Source organism: Rousettus aegyptiacus, unplaced genomic scaffold (genome assembly GCF_014176215.1).
Source record: "Rousettus aegyptiacus isolate mRouAeg1 unplaced genomic scaffold, mRouAeg1.p scaffold_m13_p_13, whole genome shotgun sequence".
Taxonomy (NCBI): Eukaryota; Metazoa; Chordata; class Mammalia; order Chiroptera; family Pteropodidae; genus Rousettus; species Rousettus aegyptiacus.
Genome location: NW_023416288.1, coordinates 40748062 through 40766405, shown reverse-complemented (window position 1 = coordinate 40766405; position 18344 = coordinate 40748062). Strand labels below are relative to the sequence as shown.

The 18344-nt window shown below is 44.7% G+C and overlaps 1 protein-coding gene and 1 pseudogene across 4 annotated transcripts in view; one reads left to right on the top strand and one right to left on the bottom strand.

The window, feature by feature from the left end:
* Positions 1–18344, top strand: part of KIAA0895 (KIAA0895 ortholog) — a 33099-nt gene that overhangs the window by 6735 nt on the left and 8020 nt on the right. For 3 of the 4 annotated variants that reach the window (XM_016159805.2, XM_036230478.1, XM_016159820.2), the window contains 4 exons: positions 1518–2203; positions 15103–15246; positions 15824–15956; positions 16473–16778. In XM_016159805.2, coding sequence (XP_016015291.1) covers positions 1518–2203; positions 15103–15246; positions 15824–15956; positions 16473–16778 — 1269 coding nt within the window. The remainder of the gene's footprint in view (positions 1–1517; positions 2204–15102; positions 15247–15823; positions 15957–16472; positions 16779–18344) is intronic. The other variant, XM_036230479.1, reaches the window with a different exon arrangement.
* LOC118611179 lies at positions 18202–18320 on the bottom strand (annotated as a pseudogene).

Sequence of the window (18344 nt, the reverse complement as noted above, 5' to 3'; positions counted from 1 at the left end):
AGCTCCTACCTCTGCCTCTCAACTTGTATGTGTAGTAGACATTTTATTTAGCCCCTGCAAGTTCATACTGTTTTGTTATCTTTTAGACACAGAATTCAAATTTCACATGTTGGCCTAGAAAATGTTAAGTAGAGAACTTAAGTACCTCACGTATTTGGTTATTATCCACTTTTGACCTGGTATTAGTTCTTTACTCTAAACCTAATGACCTCTGGGGCTTTAGAAGGTTATATTTAGAGCAGGGTATCTCTACATTGGCACTATTTTAGGATGAATAGTTTTGTTGTCGGAAGCTGTCTTATGCATTGCAGGATGTTTGGCATTATCCCTGGCCTCTGCCCACTGATGATTAGTATCCAGTGGCCACTACCCAAGGTGCCAGTAGCACATTTTTCCTAGTGGTAATACCTAGTGTCTCCAGACATTGCCAGTGTTTCTGGGGGCAGGGGGGAGTGGGCGCCAAATTGCCTCTGATTGAGAACCACTGGTTTAGGGGCTTCCCTGTTATTTTTCCACGTCTGCAATGATCTCATGGAAATACAGAATGTTTCCCAGAACTGCTAATACCTGTTTATCTAGAATGGTGGCAGAATGGCATGTTTAAGGTCATGCCTTTCATTCATTCATTCATTCATTCATTTCTTCAATGTACATTTATCGAATGTCTACCAGATACCATGCTAAATGTGGGAAAGAAACAAATGAATAGAACGTGGTCCTGGTGCCTGTCTTAGTACATAAATTATTCAAATCACCATGTCTTACTGGGGTGCCATGTTCTGTGCAGAGGAAGAAAAAGCGCAGTGCTGTGTATTAGCTGACTGAATACTGAACGTCTGTTGCTAATTGAATGAGTGACCAGACGTCTAGAACGAACATGGACTCTAATCAGACACACCTGCATTCAAATCATGGTTTACTGTTTACTACTTTCTTGTCATATAACTTTGAGCTAATTGCGTAACATCTCTGAGGCTTAAGTGATATATATTTTTTGTGAAACCCCAAACTCATATAACTATCAACGAATAGTCGCTGCTATTATTGTTGTTATTATTTATTACTACTTATAGAAAGGATCTAACATCTAATTTTGAATGAGTAACAGATGTATGTGGATAAGCAGTTTTTTTAAAAAAATGAAATAAATTGTCTCTAATTTCAAGGTTGTATTTGCTTTGAAAGTGCCTTGGATTTTATTTTATATTGGAAATAATATTAAAAACTTCTTTCTATGAAATTCACATTCTTTGGTAGAGTTCAGTATTATTTATGTGTGTATTATATCTATGTTAAACTTTGATCATCTAAATGGTTTGAAGCTTTGGATTTTTATAGATAATTTAGCATGCATACACATAGAAATATATCTTTTTAATTCTTAAATTGTCTTTTTTAAAGATTGGTACAAATTTTAAAGTTTACATAACCTTCAGAATACTTTTCATGTAATAAACACTTTGCTTCATCTAGTATCTTTGTTATTTCTTTTGTTTTGATTTTGTTTATTAACACAGAAAAACTTCACTGGCCTGAGCAGGAACTTGCTAAGAAGTCTATTCTAAATGCGGAAGAGTCATTGGTCATTGACAACAACAGGAGCCTTTCACATTTATCTCCTGGAGTACTGAAGGATATTTTCACAACCGGAACCAGTAGTTACAATGTCCTCCTACAGAGTAAAGAGGAGAAAAAGCATCAGTCACAAAAGCAGTCTTCCTCCAAAAGATGCAGAAAACCCAGCAAATCTCCCAGCTCTTCTCGTAGTAAGGACCTTCGCAAGACGAAAGCCCCAGCACCGGTGATGAGCGCTGGTCCTTGGTACTGCCTGGAGAGGCAGCCTGCTGTTTTTGTCACTAGTTCGGGGTCAAATCCTGTGAAGTTTACACCTGGTATCTCTGTTACAGGGAACAGCATAGTACTGCCACCTAAACCCAAAAACAAGGTCAAGCGATGCCATTTCTCCACTCTTCCAAAGCCAAAGCCACAGCCTCAGCTGTCTAGAAGTTTTGAGAAAGGAGATGACTCCTCTGGAAAGAAATTTTGTATACTGACTGCTATAAAGCCCACCAACTTGGAGAAAGAAAAACTGAGATTCTTCAAGTCTGACTATACCTACAATCCACAGTTTGAATATGCTAATCCTTCTCTGCCAGGTGTGTTAGCCAAGCACAGCAGCGCATCTGACCGCTTTCTTAAGCAGGTAAAAGGCCGCTTCACTAGTGGTATTTCATTTTATGTAGCTAAAACAGTTACTTGCAATCTTGTAAAAAGAAAAAAAAGACTTGAAAAATATTCCAATTATTTATATGTCATAGTTAACTCCTACCCAGGACATGTGTGTATGTGATAGGGAGTTTCCAGGTAAGTGGCATGGCCTTCATGCAAACTGCTTTGCACTAATCAAAATCTATAAAGAATCTATTATATAGACTTTGTGGCAGGAGGACATCATATTAGGAAAAAAGCTGCAGGTTCTGGTTCCAAGCGTGCGTTTGGGAGTTGCCAGCGTGCGGCCCGGCCCATTAGGCAGCCCACAGGCACGTGTGGCCGGCCGCACTGCGGTTTCTGTTTGACACAATGCCTTAGAGGGAGCGGGCGACCTCCGGTTCTCCTGGTCATGTTACAGTCCCAGCTTGCTCAGAGTCCCAGAGACGTTTGGGGACCTGCCCTTGATCCTTGCCCACAAACGTTTTAGTGCTTTACCGAAATTGTTAATCATCAAATAAATATTCAGAAACTCATTTAAAGAAGAAAACAATGAAGTTTTAAAAATGATCTTCAGGACTGGCAAATCATGATGTGAATGATGTGAGCAACCATTTCCGGATTGCTCAGTTTAGACAACACAGTTTCGTGCGCTTTGGGGCTCAATAAACTGCAGAATTCACTGGCATGTTTGGGGAGAAATTAGGTGACGTTCACCTGCCCGGTGTAGTGTTGAGGTCATAAAGGCAGACTGCACTTGGCTGAGTTAACTTTGTACGGCGTTTATAACGCGTCGGGTTCAGCCTGGCTCCGGCAGCAAGGAGCAGCTGTTGTCAGGCTGGGATGCTGCGTGGTTCTGCTTGCCTGCGGTGCGTGCCCTATTTTAGCATTTCTGCTACGACCCAGTTCTTTGGGTTTGTGGCCAGAAGATTTTGTTGTTATAAATGACGTGGCATCTGACCGGTCTTTTGAAGCCATTATGTAAAGTTTATTTTTAAGATTGAAAGAATTTTAATATAGCTGTTTCTTTTCCTTCGTTAGAAGAAACCTTTTGTGCTGTGCCTCTGTCTTCTAATGGGGGATCACTTTTTATTTACATGTGTTGAGATTGTGCTAAGCGTTAATTTAGAAATCAGCTTTTATTTTTCTTCCTATTTTGGCAGTCTTTTTGTGATTTGTTGCTGCTGCTGCTGCTGTTGTTGTTGTTGAAATTGCAGTGGACCAAATAGGGCTTTCATTTATAAGTTGGGATAATTATAAAAATGCTGTTTGCCCCCTCTCCCCCACAAGATGGCCGAGATTTATTCACCGATATTCTTTAATTTAGAGTCCCACACCAAGTCCCACCATTAGATCAGCGAGTGTCTCCTTCCCCTGAGGCACTTGGAAGCCTCGGCAGCCCCTCAGGTCGAGCACTGACACTGCTTTGCCTGTGGCTGTGCAATCTGTATTTTGGCCCAGTTCCACCCTGAGATAAAACCTGCATTCGGGTTTCTGGAGACTTCTAAATCGCGCCAGCAATCCTAGCTGGCTTGTGCTGCAGATGCCACCACTTGAGAGAATGCTCTCAACACAGGCCAGATATACTGTTCAGACCACTTTGATCAAATAAAGGAGATTTATCAGAACAAAGGCCTCCATGAAATACGCTTAAATACCTATTCAGCAGCTCAGGGGATTGTGACATGATGTCACATCCGCCCTTCCCCAGCTGTGACGCTAAAGCAGCAGATTCAGGGCCAGTCTCGGATTCAGAAGCACGCTGCAGAAAGGAGTCAGGATGGCCAGGTAGCCCCTGGTCTGTAGCCTCCGTCAAGGCCTTGCCACCCGCCCCCAGCCGTCAGTCTCCAAGCACGGCATCGCGACCCGTCCGAAGCTGGCGGTTCCTCCGCGCACAGAAAGGCACATATCAGTCTACCACAGTGAGACCCAGGCAGCGCCCAGGCTCTGGTGTCCCCCTTGGTTACCCCGTCTCTTCAGGCAGCGCCAAGACTCAGTTTTCCTGGTCAGGCAGGAGGTTCCACTAGAGGCACTCAGCCTTCGGGGTGGCTCATGGCATCTAGTGAGGGCCACAGGGCCCGAATATATCTCCTGAAGGAGCCTGCCAAACCCTGCTCGGCCTCTTGCCGGTTGCTGTGGTGACCCTCAGCTCCCCCACCCCCGGGGTATGTTTAAATGTGACAGTTTCAAAGTGTCTCTTTTCCACGGCCGTGGTCCTCTGCGGGAAAGAGCTCAGTGCTCCCGGTGCTGAGGAGAAGGGGCCTGGATGAGAGATGGTAAGAGCCGCCGGGGTCAGGGGGTCAGAAGTGGGGCCTCGGTGGCAGCCAGGGTACTTTCAGTCCCTGCTGCCCGGTGGCAGAGCATCCTCGGGGAACCCAGATATCAGCTCCAGGTGGCCTTAGACCCGGCGCATTGCTGAACGGATTGGAAGTGCGAGGTGAGCAGCGTCTGCAGGTCGGTCATCGAGCCCTTGAACTTCAGTGTCTCCCGCAGTCACGTGGATATCCTGTATTAACGTGGTGACGCCAGTGGACAGCTCCCGTGGCCGGTTTTCAGCCTCTGGCTGGACTCATACCTCAGTGTCGACCCTGGCTAGCTCCTGCTAACTGGGAGTTCCCATTGGTGGAGCGACATTTAATAACATTGGGAAAATAAGTCAGCTTTTGTTTGGCTAGATAAGATAAAGCTTGAATTATTTTCTTATTTGTTAATAAAACTGGAGCAGTGGGGATCCTTAGTAGTTGGTAAATGGGGAGCTTTTGTGTGAGAGGAGGCAGGCTTTGGGGTGTTGGGTACCCTTTGGCAAAAGGAATTTTAACAGAGGGGCCTGAGCTGCTGTCCTTGGAGAGCCCAGCTTGCAAGATTAGCCCTTGCCCGGCATCTGGAACGCGACTGGTGCACAGTTCCCTGCACTGAAATAAAACTTCCCCTCAGTCATGAGAGTAGCTCGCTTTGCCTAAACTGCAAGCACATTTGATGTTGAATACCTACCTCTTTTTCTTTCGGGAGTCTGGAGTTTTGGCGCCTGCTAGGTGTAGGGGATGCGCGTGTGGCCAGGCCCCGGTGAGCACCCTGGGTGCTGGGTCTGTAACAAGTCTCCTTGGCAGACAACTCTTTTATTAGAGCTCAGTTGCTGGGTAAGTGACTTGTGTGCCATGTGACTTCACTGGGAGAAGACCCTTGGAAGCTTGTTTCTGGTTTCCTCCATACTTTACTGGATATAAGAATTGGGGAATGTGGGTTTAAGTTGATCCCTTAAAGGCATTTACATTCAGATTTCAGAAAAAAGAAGAAAAACTCAGTACTGTCCAAATAAAACATCCTTGCGGGCTGTGTTCACTGTCGGTTTGAGATTCCCAATCAGAGAGGTCTGGCTTCACGCAGCTCCCCAGAGGGCCGCGGTGGGGTGCCGCTGGCAGCCGAGCCTGGGTTCTGTGTTGACAGAATGGATTAGGTATGTTTACCACGAACATGGGATTCTTCTTTGGCATCCTAATACTTCTAACACTTTTAGGTGCATGATATTTGTATAGAAGGTCAAGTAAATCGGAAAGCTTGAAGAAAAAACCTATACTTGTTTTCCATATACTTCTATTTGTTATGAAGTTGTTGACACTTTTTTTTTTTTCCATGACCCTTGCTGCTCTGTTAGTCCATTAAAATTGCTTTAAAATTTAAGAACAAAGTCGTATCAGTGCGTGACAAATTACGGCTAGCACTGACAATTGCTCGTTGCTCCGCGTGCTGAGAACTTCACACCTGCCGTCATCTTTGGTCCCTCACACGAGGAGCTGTGGTGGCGGTATGACCAGTTGAAAAACCGGGTCTGGAGAGGCGAAGTAACTTCCCTGAGGTCACTGTGTATACAGTAGGTTACAGAACCAGGAGTCCTGGAGTGTGGAAGAGACACCCCGTTTCTTCCACACCGTGGTCTGGCAGCACACCAGCCCGCAGTTTGCATGACGTAAATGTGAATGCTTCCACCGTGACCAGTCCCAGGCACTGCAGCGTCTCCTGGCTTGCAGGTCACACACACTCAGCGAGCCCTCGCAAGCCGGCACGACCGGACCCCGCATCCCAGTGCTTCCCGAGGGCTTTTGCCCTGGCTTTTCTGACCCAGGTGCCACCCTCCACCCGAAAAGCACCAGACCAAAAGATCCTCTCACTTTGCTAGTGAGACGTCACAGGGACTGTTCTTGTCTTTCTGTAATACACTTATGAAATAGCGACTATTAGTTACTGTTTTTCGGAAGCTTTAAGACAGTAGTATTTACCTTTTTCCTGTCACGGCACCCATTGTAGTACAGTATTAATTAGTGCCTTAGGAAGAGTACAAGGTCAAAGACGAACCCCTTGTCTATGAACTAACTACTTGAAAAAAGCGAAAATGGGGCTCCCCGAAAGATCTAACCGCAGTGGTACAGGGGGCCGATTTTTCTCTTCATGCCCCTCTGACTGCCAGCGAACCGGGCGGGACACCCCTTCGTTGCCGCTCCCGCAGCGTGTGCCGCTTCTCTGTCTGCCACTGTCCTCGCCACTGCATTGCCACCCGTTTCCTGTTTCCCATGGAGTGTGCAAAATCCAGAATCGGCAAGAGACTCAGAACTAAGTGTCTTCAGATGACACAGGCTAGTTGAAAACAGTCTTCAAAAACTCCTTCTACAATAAAGTAGTGTATGTCCAGTGCTATCCTAGTCCTAAGACTTGATGTTTTTTAAAATAATTGTTATTTGCAAATATACTCCGATCTTGATCACTCATAGTAGTAGAAGGGAACATTTACATGGATTAGGTGCAGTGGAAAGTTTATCCCCTGCTCTCCCCCTGTTGCACGGTTGTCACCAGGGCAGCCACCTTGCTCTCCTGCTGTGACAAATGCCACATCAGCCGTGAGTAATCCCAGAGGGTCCGCAGTGAGTAGTAAATGCAGTCATTGAAAAGGCCACACGTAGGGGCATGGAAAGGAGAGTGTAGAAGGAGGGATGTTTAACTCAAACATCTGGGTGGAAATAAGCCACTGAATTGACTTGTGGAGAAGAAAGCGTTCTGAACCTTCCCTTTGGCTCCAGGCCCCTGGCATTGGAACCTCTGGGGGACAGGTGCAGGTAGGAAGGATGGCGGATTGAGTGCTGAGCCGTGTTCTCATGGACTTGCACACTGTGGTGCCGAATGAGTGTTTACATTTTTATTTTTGCACCCATTCTATGTGCTTATGTAAATATTGTACTGTCTGCTTCATTTTTTTTCGTGTATGGAGATTATATATATATATATTTACACAATGCATGTATTTTGAGGGAATTAGACCAAATGATCTTCGAGGGCCATTTGTAGGACCACACACATCTCAAGTTTCTGGCCCCTAAATACTGTGGCTAATCAAAATTCTGCTTCACGTCACGCTCTATCTGGTTGTGTCATTTGTTTTATAAAACATTTACCTCTTCCACACGTCAAGCACAGAAAAGCTGTTTCTGCCAGCCGTGTTAATTGAAAATTCTTTTACTTCAGATAACAGTGCTTTATTTATTAATGCAGCATAAGTGGCAAATAGTTGGGTTTGTTAAAATTAATTTTCCAAATAAGTGAAATTTGTTTCTCTAAGCACAAAAACCTGATGAAGAATTTCGCCATCGCAACGCAGTTCTTTAAGCTGACAGCTCGGGACAGTGCTCTGGGGACAGCAGAGATGTGAAGACGGCCCGGGGGATCGGGGGCGGGGGGAGCAAATCTGTTTATCTTAAAATCGTGTGAATTTTACATCATGCTTCATAATGTATCTTCATCCCGATTTAGAAAAATGTAAATTGCTTATGTTCAAGTAACATTGATGCTTTCCAAACAAGCGGGAGGGGCACCCTCTCCCAGCGGTGGCAGCCTGTCCACTGTCCCCCAGTCCAACAGACTGACCCTTAGTCCGCAGGCATTAGCAGCAGAATGCAGCCGCTCACGTGAGCCGCTCTCTCAGGAGCTCACATGTTGACACCATCCATTTCTCAAACCGGCTGCTGTCAGGGAGGGCCCTGTAGCATCTTGAGGGGAAAAGCATTGACGGGGAACCTTCTGGGATGCAGAGTAGTCATGGCTGAAAGGCAAGGGTTCCGACCTGTTGGAGACTGGGCGCAAAGTCATAATTTTACGGAATACCAGCTTATTGTCTTAATAAAACATCGAGTGACATGTTCTTGATTTTTTATCAAAAGATACGTCCATAAGCAAAACAGAATAGTTGTGGGGTTCAGAAAGGAAGCTGCAAGAAACAGTTCATTTTCTAAAAGGTGTTTGATGCCTCTCAAGCCATTTCTATCACAACCATATTACTTAAGAATTAGAATATTACTTGATATTAATGCGTTCTATGTCTGCTTGACTGGAGTGAAACTGTTCTGCTTGTGTAAGTAGAGTATCCCAGAATTTTCATTACTAACGTTCATGCAAGTCCGCGCTCCCGTACTATCAAGGGTGACTCGGTCGGGTCACTGAAATCTCAGAGGCGTGTGGGTGGAGGAAGGAAAAGGCCTCTGCCTTGGACAGCAGCTGGCCTTCCGGCCCTGGGCAGCGTAACACGCAGCAGCCTGTGGCCCAGCGCCGCGTCCTTTACAGCAGTCACGCAGTCACGGCGCGCACCGGGGGGGACTGAGTTCATGAGGTTAGGAAGCAAATGCTGATTTTTGTTTCCCTAGTCGGTAAACTATATAGTTAGAGTGTCTCAAGGGCCACAAACTCCGATGCCTAAAGGGGCCGGGGCAGGGATCGCGAGGCCCTGCAGAGAGCTGGCTGAGCTCGGCGGCAGCCCAGAAACCAGACCGCGGTTGTTTTATGTGAGCTATAATTTGAGCCTAGTGTTACAGCTTCATGATTTTCAAGAGAAAGGTGGATACTGAATTTAATATGAAGTCTGCCAATTCGTAAATGTTGATGGCTAATTCAGTTAAACAAACAAAGCCTGTTGAGACCAATGAAAACCTGTTTGTGGGCCACGTTCACCCCATGGGTTTACCAGTTTGCCGCCTCTGACTCGCCAGGTCTGTTAGACATAAACTGTTTTATTGGGGCCAATGATTAGCATAACGTAAAGACGTTTAAATATGGTCCTCTGAAAACAGCGCCTTGCTGTTAGAGTTTATAGTATAAATGGAATAGGTGATTCATTCTTGTATTAAATATTAAAACATGCATAATAACATAAAAATCACATCATGTTCTAAAGCAAGACTGTTCATTTTTTTGTTTTTGATAGAAACAACTTAATTGGAAATCAGATACCTTCACTGATAGCAGGATATCATGACATAGAATTTCTTTGAAGCTGTTTTAGGTGTGTTGGCATTTGAAAGTGTTTTATCTTGGTAGTTGTCCAAACTCTAAAGGTCAGGAAAAGCAAGCCTTCTTTAAATTACATCTTTTTCCAGGTAACACAGTTTTATTTAGCAAACTGCACAACTTTCAGAGATACCCTAAAGTTGTAAGATTTTTTAAAAGATATTTTGAGTTTAGTAGGTTTCAGAATAAGTTTGTGTATTAGATTGGAGAAGTAGGGTTGGTTCTTAACCTAATAGCAAGGCAGATTTTCTTACAGTCAGAGGTGGAAACACCCCGTCAGATTGTGTGTCCTTGGAAGAAGGTATGACCTTGGGGACTCATGGCAGCAGCACTTCTGCTGGCTTGCCTTTGCCAACTTGCCTAAGCACCTTCTCAGGTTCTCACCTTTACAGGGTCTCTCTTACGGAACAGCTTGAACATCTGTTTTTTTTCTCGTAGGTGATGCGGGAAGACTCTGCAGTGCTAAGCCGTTTTTAAATACTTGTCCTGGTAGCAGTTACCCTCCCGTTTTCCCCGTCACCACTGTGCACATCCAGAGTGTCCCCCAACCCTGAGGACACAGACGTGCGGAGGGGGCGGAGGGTGTGTGTGGATGGGGGCGCGAAGGCTGCAGGTGACGTCTCTACTTGTCCTGCTGTGCGTTTCACCTGCTCGTTCCCTCGCTGAAGCCAGACTCGGTGTCTCAGCCCGAGTTCCTCAGGTCTGCATACGTTCAGTACAATTTTTTGAAATACTTCCCTTCTTCTTCTTATAATCTAGTCATAGTCTACAGTCTGCTTCATAAAAAAGCGAATTGCTGGCAAAAGCACATTTGCTTCAGTCTTCCCTGCTCTCCACACGGCCGTGAGTGTCCTTCTGAGATACAGATCTGGTCACGTCGCTTCCCTTCCTGAAAAACCTAAGGGCTCCTCATAATTCCGGATAAACCCAAATCTTGAGCATGGCTTACAGGCTTCCACTGCCCACCGTCCAGCTCTCGCCTGCACGTCCAGAGTCGAGTCTACACTCCGACAGCCTCGCGTGCAAGCGGCCGATTCCATTTATACTGTCACCTATGTCAAATGCAAGGACATTTCACCACCCCCTCAGAAACCCTAGACCCATTAGAAATGACTCACCATTTCCCGCCATCCTCCCAGCCCTAGGGTCTGCTTTTTCTTTCTCTCTGGATTTGCCTATTCTCGACATTTCAGATAAATGGGTCACACATTTATGTGGTCCTGTGTGACTAGCTGCTTTTACTTAGCGTAAGGTTTCAAGATTCATCCATGCCATCCACGTCACGCCATGTGTCAGTTCTTTTTATTGTTGAATGATATTCAACGTGTGGATCTCTTACACACATTCATCAGTTGACAGACATTTGGGTTGGCCGTTGTGAATAATGCTATGAGCATGGGTATACGAATTTTTGTGTGGGCATAAATTTCCAATTATCTTGGGTATACACCTACTAGTGGATCATACGGCAGATCATCGAGCAGTGGGTCACGTGGGAACTCTGTACGTTTAGCCTTTCGAGGGGGACTTTTCCCAAGTGGCCATACCATGTCACATTCCCACGGGCAGTGCACGAGGGTCCAGTGTCTCCACGTCCTCCTCAGCTCTCGTTTTGTTCTTGTGCTTGTGGCTATCCTGGTGATGTGATGTGTTATCTCACTGATTTGCATTTCACTGATGACAGATGATGTGGAGCATCTTTTCATGTGCTTGGTAGCCATTTGTCTGTCTTATTTGGAGAACTACTTATTCAGATCTTTTGCCCATTTTTTAATTGGGTTATTTGCATTTTTATTATTGAGTCGTAGACGTTCTTTATATAGTCTAGATATAAGTCCCTTATCAGATATGAAATTTGCAAACATTTTCTCCCATTCTCTGGGTTATCTTTTTACTTTCTTGATGGTATCTTTTAATTTTGATGAAGTCCATCTTAACCTATTTTGTTGTTTGTGCTTTTGGTGTCGTATCTAAGAAACCATTGCCCAATCGAAGGCCACGAAGACTTATGCCTGTGCTTTCTTGTAAGTGTTTTGTAGCTTTAGTCTTTATATTTAGATCTTTGATCCGTTTTGTGTTAATTTTTGACTATGATATGCGGTAGGGGTCCAACTTCATCCTTTTATGTGCGGCTGTCTAACTGTCCCAGCACCATTTGTTGAAAGAATTCGATTACGCGTCTTGTTTGAACAGAGGAGAGTTAAGAGTGCTGTAGGGCCGTGGGATGGAGGGGCTGTGATGCGGGTCTGCGTAGCGTTGGAAATGGCACCCGGGTCGGAAGAGAGCACCAGTTCCTCGGTGCACAGCGGTTGTTCATTTTGCATTCATTTCCTCTTTGCTCTAGGTTTGAGCTTTCTGAAAATCAGTTTGATGCCTGTAAGATATGTAAAACTTTAAATATTATCCTCTTAAAGAGGAAGGGTTCAGAAATGACTATAAGCAGAGAGAATGTATTAATTCACAATGTAGTAAAAAAAATCTGGCAGGGCAAACATCTAATTAGTGAACAACTACTCTTCTTACCATTCTGCAGATGACCCTCTTCCCCTCTACATCCCCAGGATGGATTACCTCATTCCTCAGCTTAAGATGTTGTATGTACCTCATTTTAATCTTCCGTCTCTGAACCTCATGTATGCGAGGGCTCTGACTCTCATATATGTGGTGTTCCTGTATGTACGTATGTAATTAAATTTGGTTATGTTCTCTTGTTAATCTGTCTCATGTCAATTTAATTAGTAGACCAGCCGAGAGAACCTAAAAGGGTAGAGTACAATTTCTTCCTCTCCTGTGCTCTTTAGGCTTGAACTTCCTGACCCATCCAGCTACTGTGTGTGTGTGTGCTGTGGGCTGTTATAGTGCAGATGGTTGGGAAGTTATTTCTTGAGGTCAGTGAAGGATCCTAGAGAGCACTGTGATCACTGGCAAGTCTGTCTTGGTTGGAACAGCCGAAAAACTGGTAAGAAATCAGTAGAGATGACAACAGGACAGACATATTAAAGAAAATTGAGCATGACGTGATATTAAGATAAGCTTTTGGGAACGTTGCTGTAGCTCCCAGGTAGTCTTGCATCATGATGGGGCCTCGTCAATCAAGATGAATTGAAGGAAGCGATAGCTATTATATCTGATTATGTATATTGTATGTATAATTTTTATGAAAAATTATACCCCCTTAAAAAAACCCAGTACTTTTATTTGTTTTTTGATGGATCTAAAAATTAGTTCATTTGGTATAAATTTTTCCTAACTGTTGGTAAACTGTCAAGGTAAGTATTCTTATATTTATAGGGTACTTTTTTAGTATTAATTTCTAAATTTTTATTTCCTATTATGAATATGAATACTTATGAATTCTTAATAGCCTTCTACTAGTACCATTTATTGATAACAAGGAACACCTGTATTTAAGTTTTTCTTAATTAAGAAAATTAAGAACAGCTAATTAATAGTCAGCGTGCTACATTAACAATGTCTCAGTCAACGACAGAGCACATGTAAGATGGCGTCCCGTAAAATTATAGTGGGAAATTCCCATCATCGGTGACGTCATCGTCATGTGGCACCTCACATGAACGAGAGTGTGCAGTGATGCTGGTGTAAACAACTGTACTGTCAGAACCGTAAACACACGGCCGGGCGTGTGAAAGTATAGGACAGACAGTTACAGCAGCGGACTGTGCCATCCGGGCTTGTGTGCGTCTACCCTAGATGTTCACAGTGACGAAGTCACCCAGCGACATGTCTCAGACATGTCCCCATCCTCAGGCAGCGTGTGACTGTCCTAACTTGATAGCCACGTCTTCCCACTGAGTAAGCATGTGCTAGAAGAGTTAATTTTATCTGAGATTAAGTACAAACTTCTAAAAACCTGGAAGCACAGGTTATAATCTTTAACTTTTTTTAGGTCTAAATATCAGTCCGATGTAGAGGGTACCAATTCTGTTTTTTCTGGAAGAAGATTTCTCCTGTTCTTTTCACTCTGATATATTGACAACTAGTGACTATTAGACTGGTGTATGCAAAACGCCTTTGCTAATCTTATAAAATGGGTTTTCAATTATGTGCTCATTCGTTCTTTTAATTATTCTACTTGTCATATAAATAAATTGGTCTCGGGGGATTTGTGCTCTACTCCCATTCCCAGAGATCCTTCTCACTCCACTGTGCACACGAGTCACCTGATGATCTTGTTAAAATGCAGATTTTGATTCAGTAGGCATGGGGGGCCTTAAATTTCCGCAGCTTCCACGTGATCCTGGTGCCATTGGACTGCACTTTGAATAACAAAGTTTTCAGTAAAGTTTTGGGAACTGAAGCCAGGAAAGCCTTTTGAAGTCATTTCTTGTTATGATAAATTTAAAATATATGCCTAGTGTACTACTAATATATATTTTTCCAAAAGATATATATATATATATAAATGTTGAATTATAACTTGCAATATGTGAGCTTTTCTTTAGTTTTGGTGTCGGACATGTTATCTACGGTGATGGTATTTACAAAGAGTGATAACATGATGATATAATCATTATGCATTGACTGTTATGTCTCAGACTGTGCTTTACAAAGGTCGACTAAATTTTCTCAACAAAAACATGAAGTAGACATTATTTTTATACTCATTTACGAGTAAGAAGGCTTAGTAACAAATCTAGTGCCTTGCACATGGTCACACAACCAGAAGGTGTCAGAACTGAGAGTCTGATTCTAGAGCTCGGACTTTTAATCTCTTTATCAATCTGACAGCATTTCAGGAACTGTAAACTTACATAACATATATCTGAACTTTATAGCTTATTTCAGTTCATATCAGATATATTTGAATTTTCTAGTTTCTGCTCCAGAAGACCTTTGGAGAACATTCTTCTTCCTTTTGTTTGCATTTCTTGTGGTTTTCCCATAGATACTGATCATCTGTGATTTGTTATCAGTTTTTTTGTTTGTTTTTTAGTTTTCTGCATATTTGTGTTTAGAGATAAAGATCTCAACATTCATATTCTTCTTATGCGAAAATTTATGAAGAACTTAAAGTAGATGGTGCCCTGCCCCGGTTGTCATTAGTGCTGTTGAGATGATGTCTTCTACCAGAGTGGCCCAGGGCAACTCACACTTTGTTGGACTGTCACAGAAGAACGGTTGACGCTTTTGTGTGTCCTTAAAAATTGGTGGTGGGAGAGGGGTATGGTTTTCTTTATCCAGATGATAATTATGGTCTCGTGACGTACTTTCCACTCCTAGTCTTCCTAGTCCTAGAGAAGGCAGGTGCCTCTACCTTAACTGCTCTGCCGGTCAGATGTCGTCGGCATACGCAGTCCCTGAGCCCTTCGTCCATCAGTGTGTTATAGAAACACGGGAGGAGAGCAGTACCTGTAGCCACGCGAGTTTTGTACACACGTGTGAAAACGAGTGGCCGCTGTTCAGGATTAGGAAGATGGGGCGCCTTGGAAGCAGCGTCCTTTGGAAACCAGTAACCACAAACAAGTCCCGCTGGGGAAGGACGCAGCGGGCTTGGCTCTCACCTCGAAGTACCTGGAAGCTGTTCACCTTCATTATCTGTTTCTTTTACAGTCCATCAATATCATGGAACTGACTTTACAGAAATACGGAAGTTATGAAAAATTCGAACAGGCCACGGGGGGCAGCCTGCTCTCCAAAACGCGCATCTGGAGTCACGTGAGGAGGTACATGCTGAAAGAAGGCTGCATGGGTGAGGTACGGATCGCGAGCGAGCCGGCGCGCGGCTCTGGGCGTCCGAGCGCAGCCCGCGCCGCGCGGTTTTCGCTCCGGGTTTTGTTTCTCCAGCCGCATTTAGCTCATTAAATTAGTCATTCAAGATGTCTCGCGAAACGCCTTAAGTAATCTTCGGTTGCACTGAATTGTTTTTTTCTTACTACCATCTCTGTACGCCTCGTGGTGGTATGTGAGTTATTGCGTGAAAACTGCCCACGGAGAGATTTCCCCTCGTTCTCAGTCTCGAGATGAGACGCTGCGCCGCAGTGAGTGGGCTCGGGCTCCTGCGTGTCCCTTCGCGTCGTTTTGGCCAGGGGACTGTACGTGAGCACGGCAGAGGCGGCGTCCCCTTTCCGTCCGTTACCGCAAAGGTTCTGGGTTCCCAGAGGCTCAAAACGGGCAGGGGCAGCAGCGACTGGCTCCGCGTTTCACCCCCTCGGTTTCGGGGAGATTCGCGGTGGCGTGAATGGAAGAGAAAGGCGTTCCTTACGGGCCCGTTGTCGCCTGCGACGGCGTTTTCCCCTCTGCCTTTACCTCCTGTCTTACCTGTTGCTCCTAGATCGTCGTCCACCTCACGGAGGACCTCCTTTCCCGAGCTTCGATGACGGTAGTGAACGGCTGCCCGACGCTGACCATCAACGTCTCCACGGCGCGGGAGCACTGGCTGGAGGGGATGCTGAGGCATGAAATAGGTAGGGCCGGCCCCTGCCCGGCCCCCGGCCCGCCCTCAGGGGTCGGCGTCCAGGAACCGTCCTGTTGTAAGGGGAGTTTTCCTAGAGTATCTGGCAAAAAGTAACGAAGTTGTTAGGTTTCACGTCAACTAAACCCTGGATGATTAATGTCTCATTTCAAGTTATATTTTAGGGCGATGCGTAGCCGTGTTAAGCTTAGAAAGTCATTTACCCCTGGCAATTTGCGTTTCCTGGCCTTAAACGGAAGGAATTGAATCAAGTGATCTCTGAGATTCTTTGAAGACATCAAGTCTGTGATTCTCTTAAAAAAATACATTGCAATAAAAGTTACACCCCTTGTGCTGAGACCCGTGAGCCTCCTGCAGGCAGCGTGCGCCTTCGCGCCCAAAGGCCGCAAGGTCAGGGCGCCTCCCACTTCGTCTCGATCTGTACGCTTCGATTGGGTTCTGGGACTGTCGGCAGGCTCTTCCGGGAGAATGGCATTTCTTGTTGTCCACGTGCCCTTCTTCTCCTTAGGCACTCATTATTTTCGTGGTATTAACAACCTTCAGCAGCCGTGGAACAGCTGGACTGGCCGTAAGAAACATGAGCTGAAGCCAAACAATCCCACGGAGGAGGGGCTGGCAAGTATTCACAGCGTCCTGTTCAGAAAAGACCCCTTTCTGTGGAGGGCCGCCCTCCTCTACTACACTGTGTATCGAGCCAGCCAGATGTCTTTCTGCGAACTCTTCAAAGACATCGGAAAGTTCGTCAAGGACCCCGGTACCAGATGGGATTACTGCGTTCGCGCCAAGAGAGGATGGACCGACACCTCCCAGCCAGGTGGGCGTCCCTCGACTGCAGGTGTTCTGGCCCGTTGGGCAGGTTATGTCCTAGCCCACCAATCAGAGAATTCACTCACCTGTGGAAAAGGAAACCTTTGTTGCTTGAGGCCAGCGTTGCTTTTCCCAGGCCCCGTTCGTTAGCTTTATTTTTTCCCATCTCATTTCGAAAATGTTAAATCCACAGAAATATGGGAATAATGATGGAATGAATATTCATATGCCCTTCCTGTAGATTTGCCAATTGTTAACATTTTGCCATTTTTTTTCTCTCTGAGTTTAAAAATAGCTCTGTTGAGCTCTAATTCACATGACATGGAATCACCCATTCACAGTGAACACGTCAGTGGTTTGTGGAGTACTCATAGTTGTGCACCCATTACCACTACCTAATTTTTGAATGTTTTCATCACCCCAAAAAGAAACCGGTACCCATTAGCAATCAGTCATACCCCTTCTCTCTCTCCATGCCCCAGCTCTAAGTAACCATTAATCTACCTTTATAGGTTTGCCTATGTTGGACATTTTATACAAATGAAATCAGATAATATGTGATTCTTTCACTTAGCTTAATGTTTTAAAGGTTCAGTCATGTTGTAGCATGTGTCAGTATTTCAGTATTTTTTATTGCTGAATAATGTTCCATTGCATGGATATGACAGTTTTTACTTATCCATTCATCAGCTAATAGATGTTTGGGTTTCCACTTTTTGGCTATTATGAATAATGCTGCTGTGAACATACTGTGTACGAGTTTATGATGTTGATCCTCTTGGGCACATACTTAGGCGTGGAAGTGTCGGGTCGCGTGTGAACGCCTACGTTCAACCTCTCGAAGGTCCCCAGGCTGGTTTTCCAGGGCCGCAGCGTTTCGCATCCCCTCCGGCCGTGCAGGAGAGTTCCGGCTGCTCCTCTCTCTCAACACTTGTTTTGTTTTTGTTGCTTTTTGAGTTGTAAGAATTCTGTACATTCTAGATGCATATCTAGATGTATCATTTACAGATATTTTCTCCACTTCCGTGGGCTATCTTTTCACTTCCCGTGACTTTTAAAAAGTAATTTGTGCACTCGACATTTCATTTCTGAAAATTTGAGCATGCATCTGCCTAACACAGTATCATTGTCACACTTAAGACAGTGAGCATTAGTTCAGCAGTATCAGCTAAGACACTTATAGTATTCAGATTTCCCCAGCTGTTCCAAAAATGTCCTTTATTCCTGAGTAAAAAAATTTAGATCCAGTTAGGGTTTATGCATTACTTTTGGTGGCTATGTTTCTTTAGCCTCCTTTAAAATGGAGCAGTCTTCCTCACCTTTTCTGTCATGATACTTTTTTTTTTTTAATTATAATTTAGGTGAGGCAACCCTTGGTTGACCTCACAGATTACAAGGACCTTGTCAGGCTTACAATCCCTTATTTTTTAAGCCTGCAGCACCTGGTCTTCCTAGGTAGTCTCCCATCCAAGCACTAACCAGGCCGGACCCTGCTTAGCTTCCAAGAACAGACAGGATTGGGCTTGTTCAGGGTGGCGTGGCCGTAGACTAGATACTGAATTTTTGAAGAAGT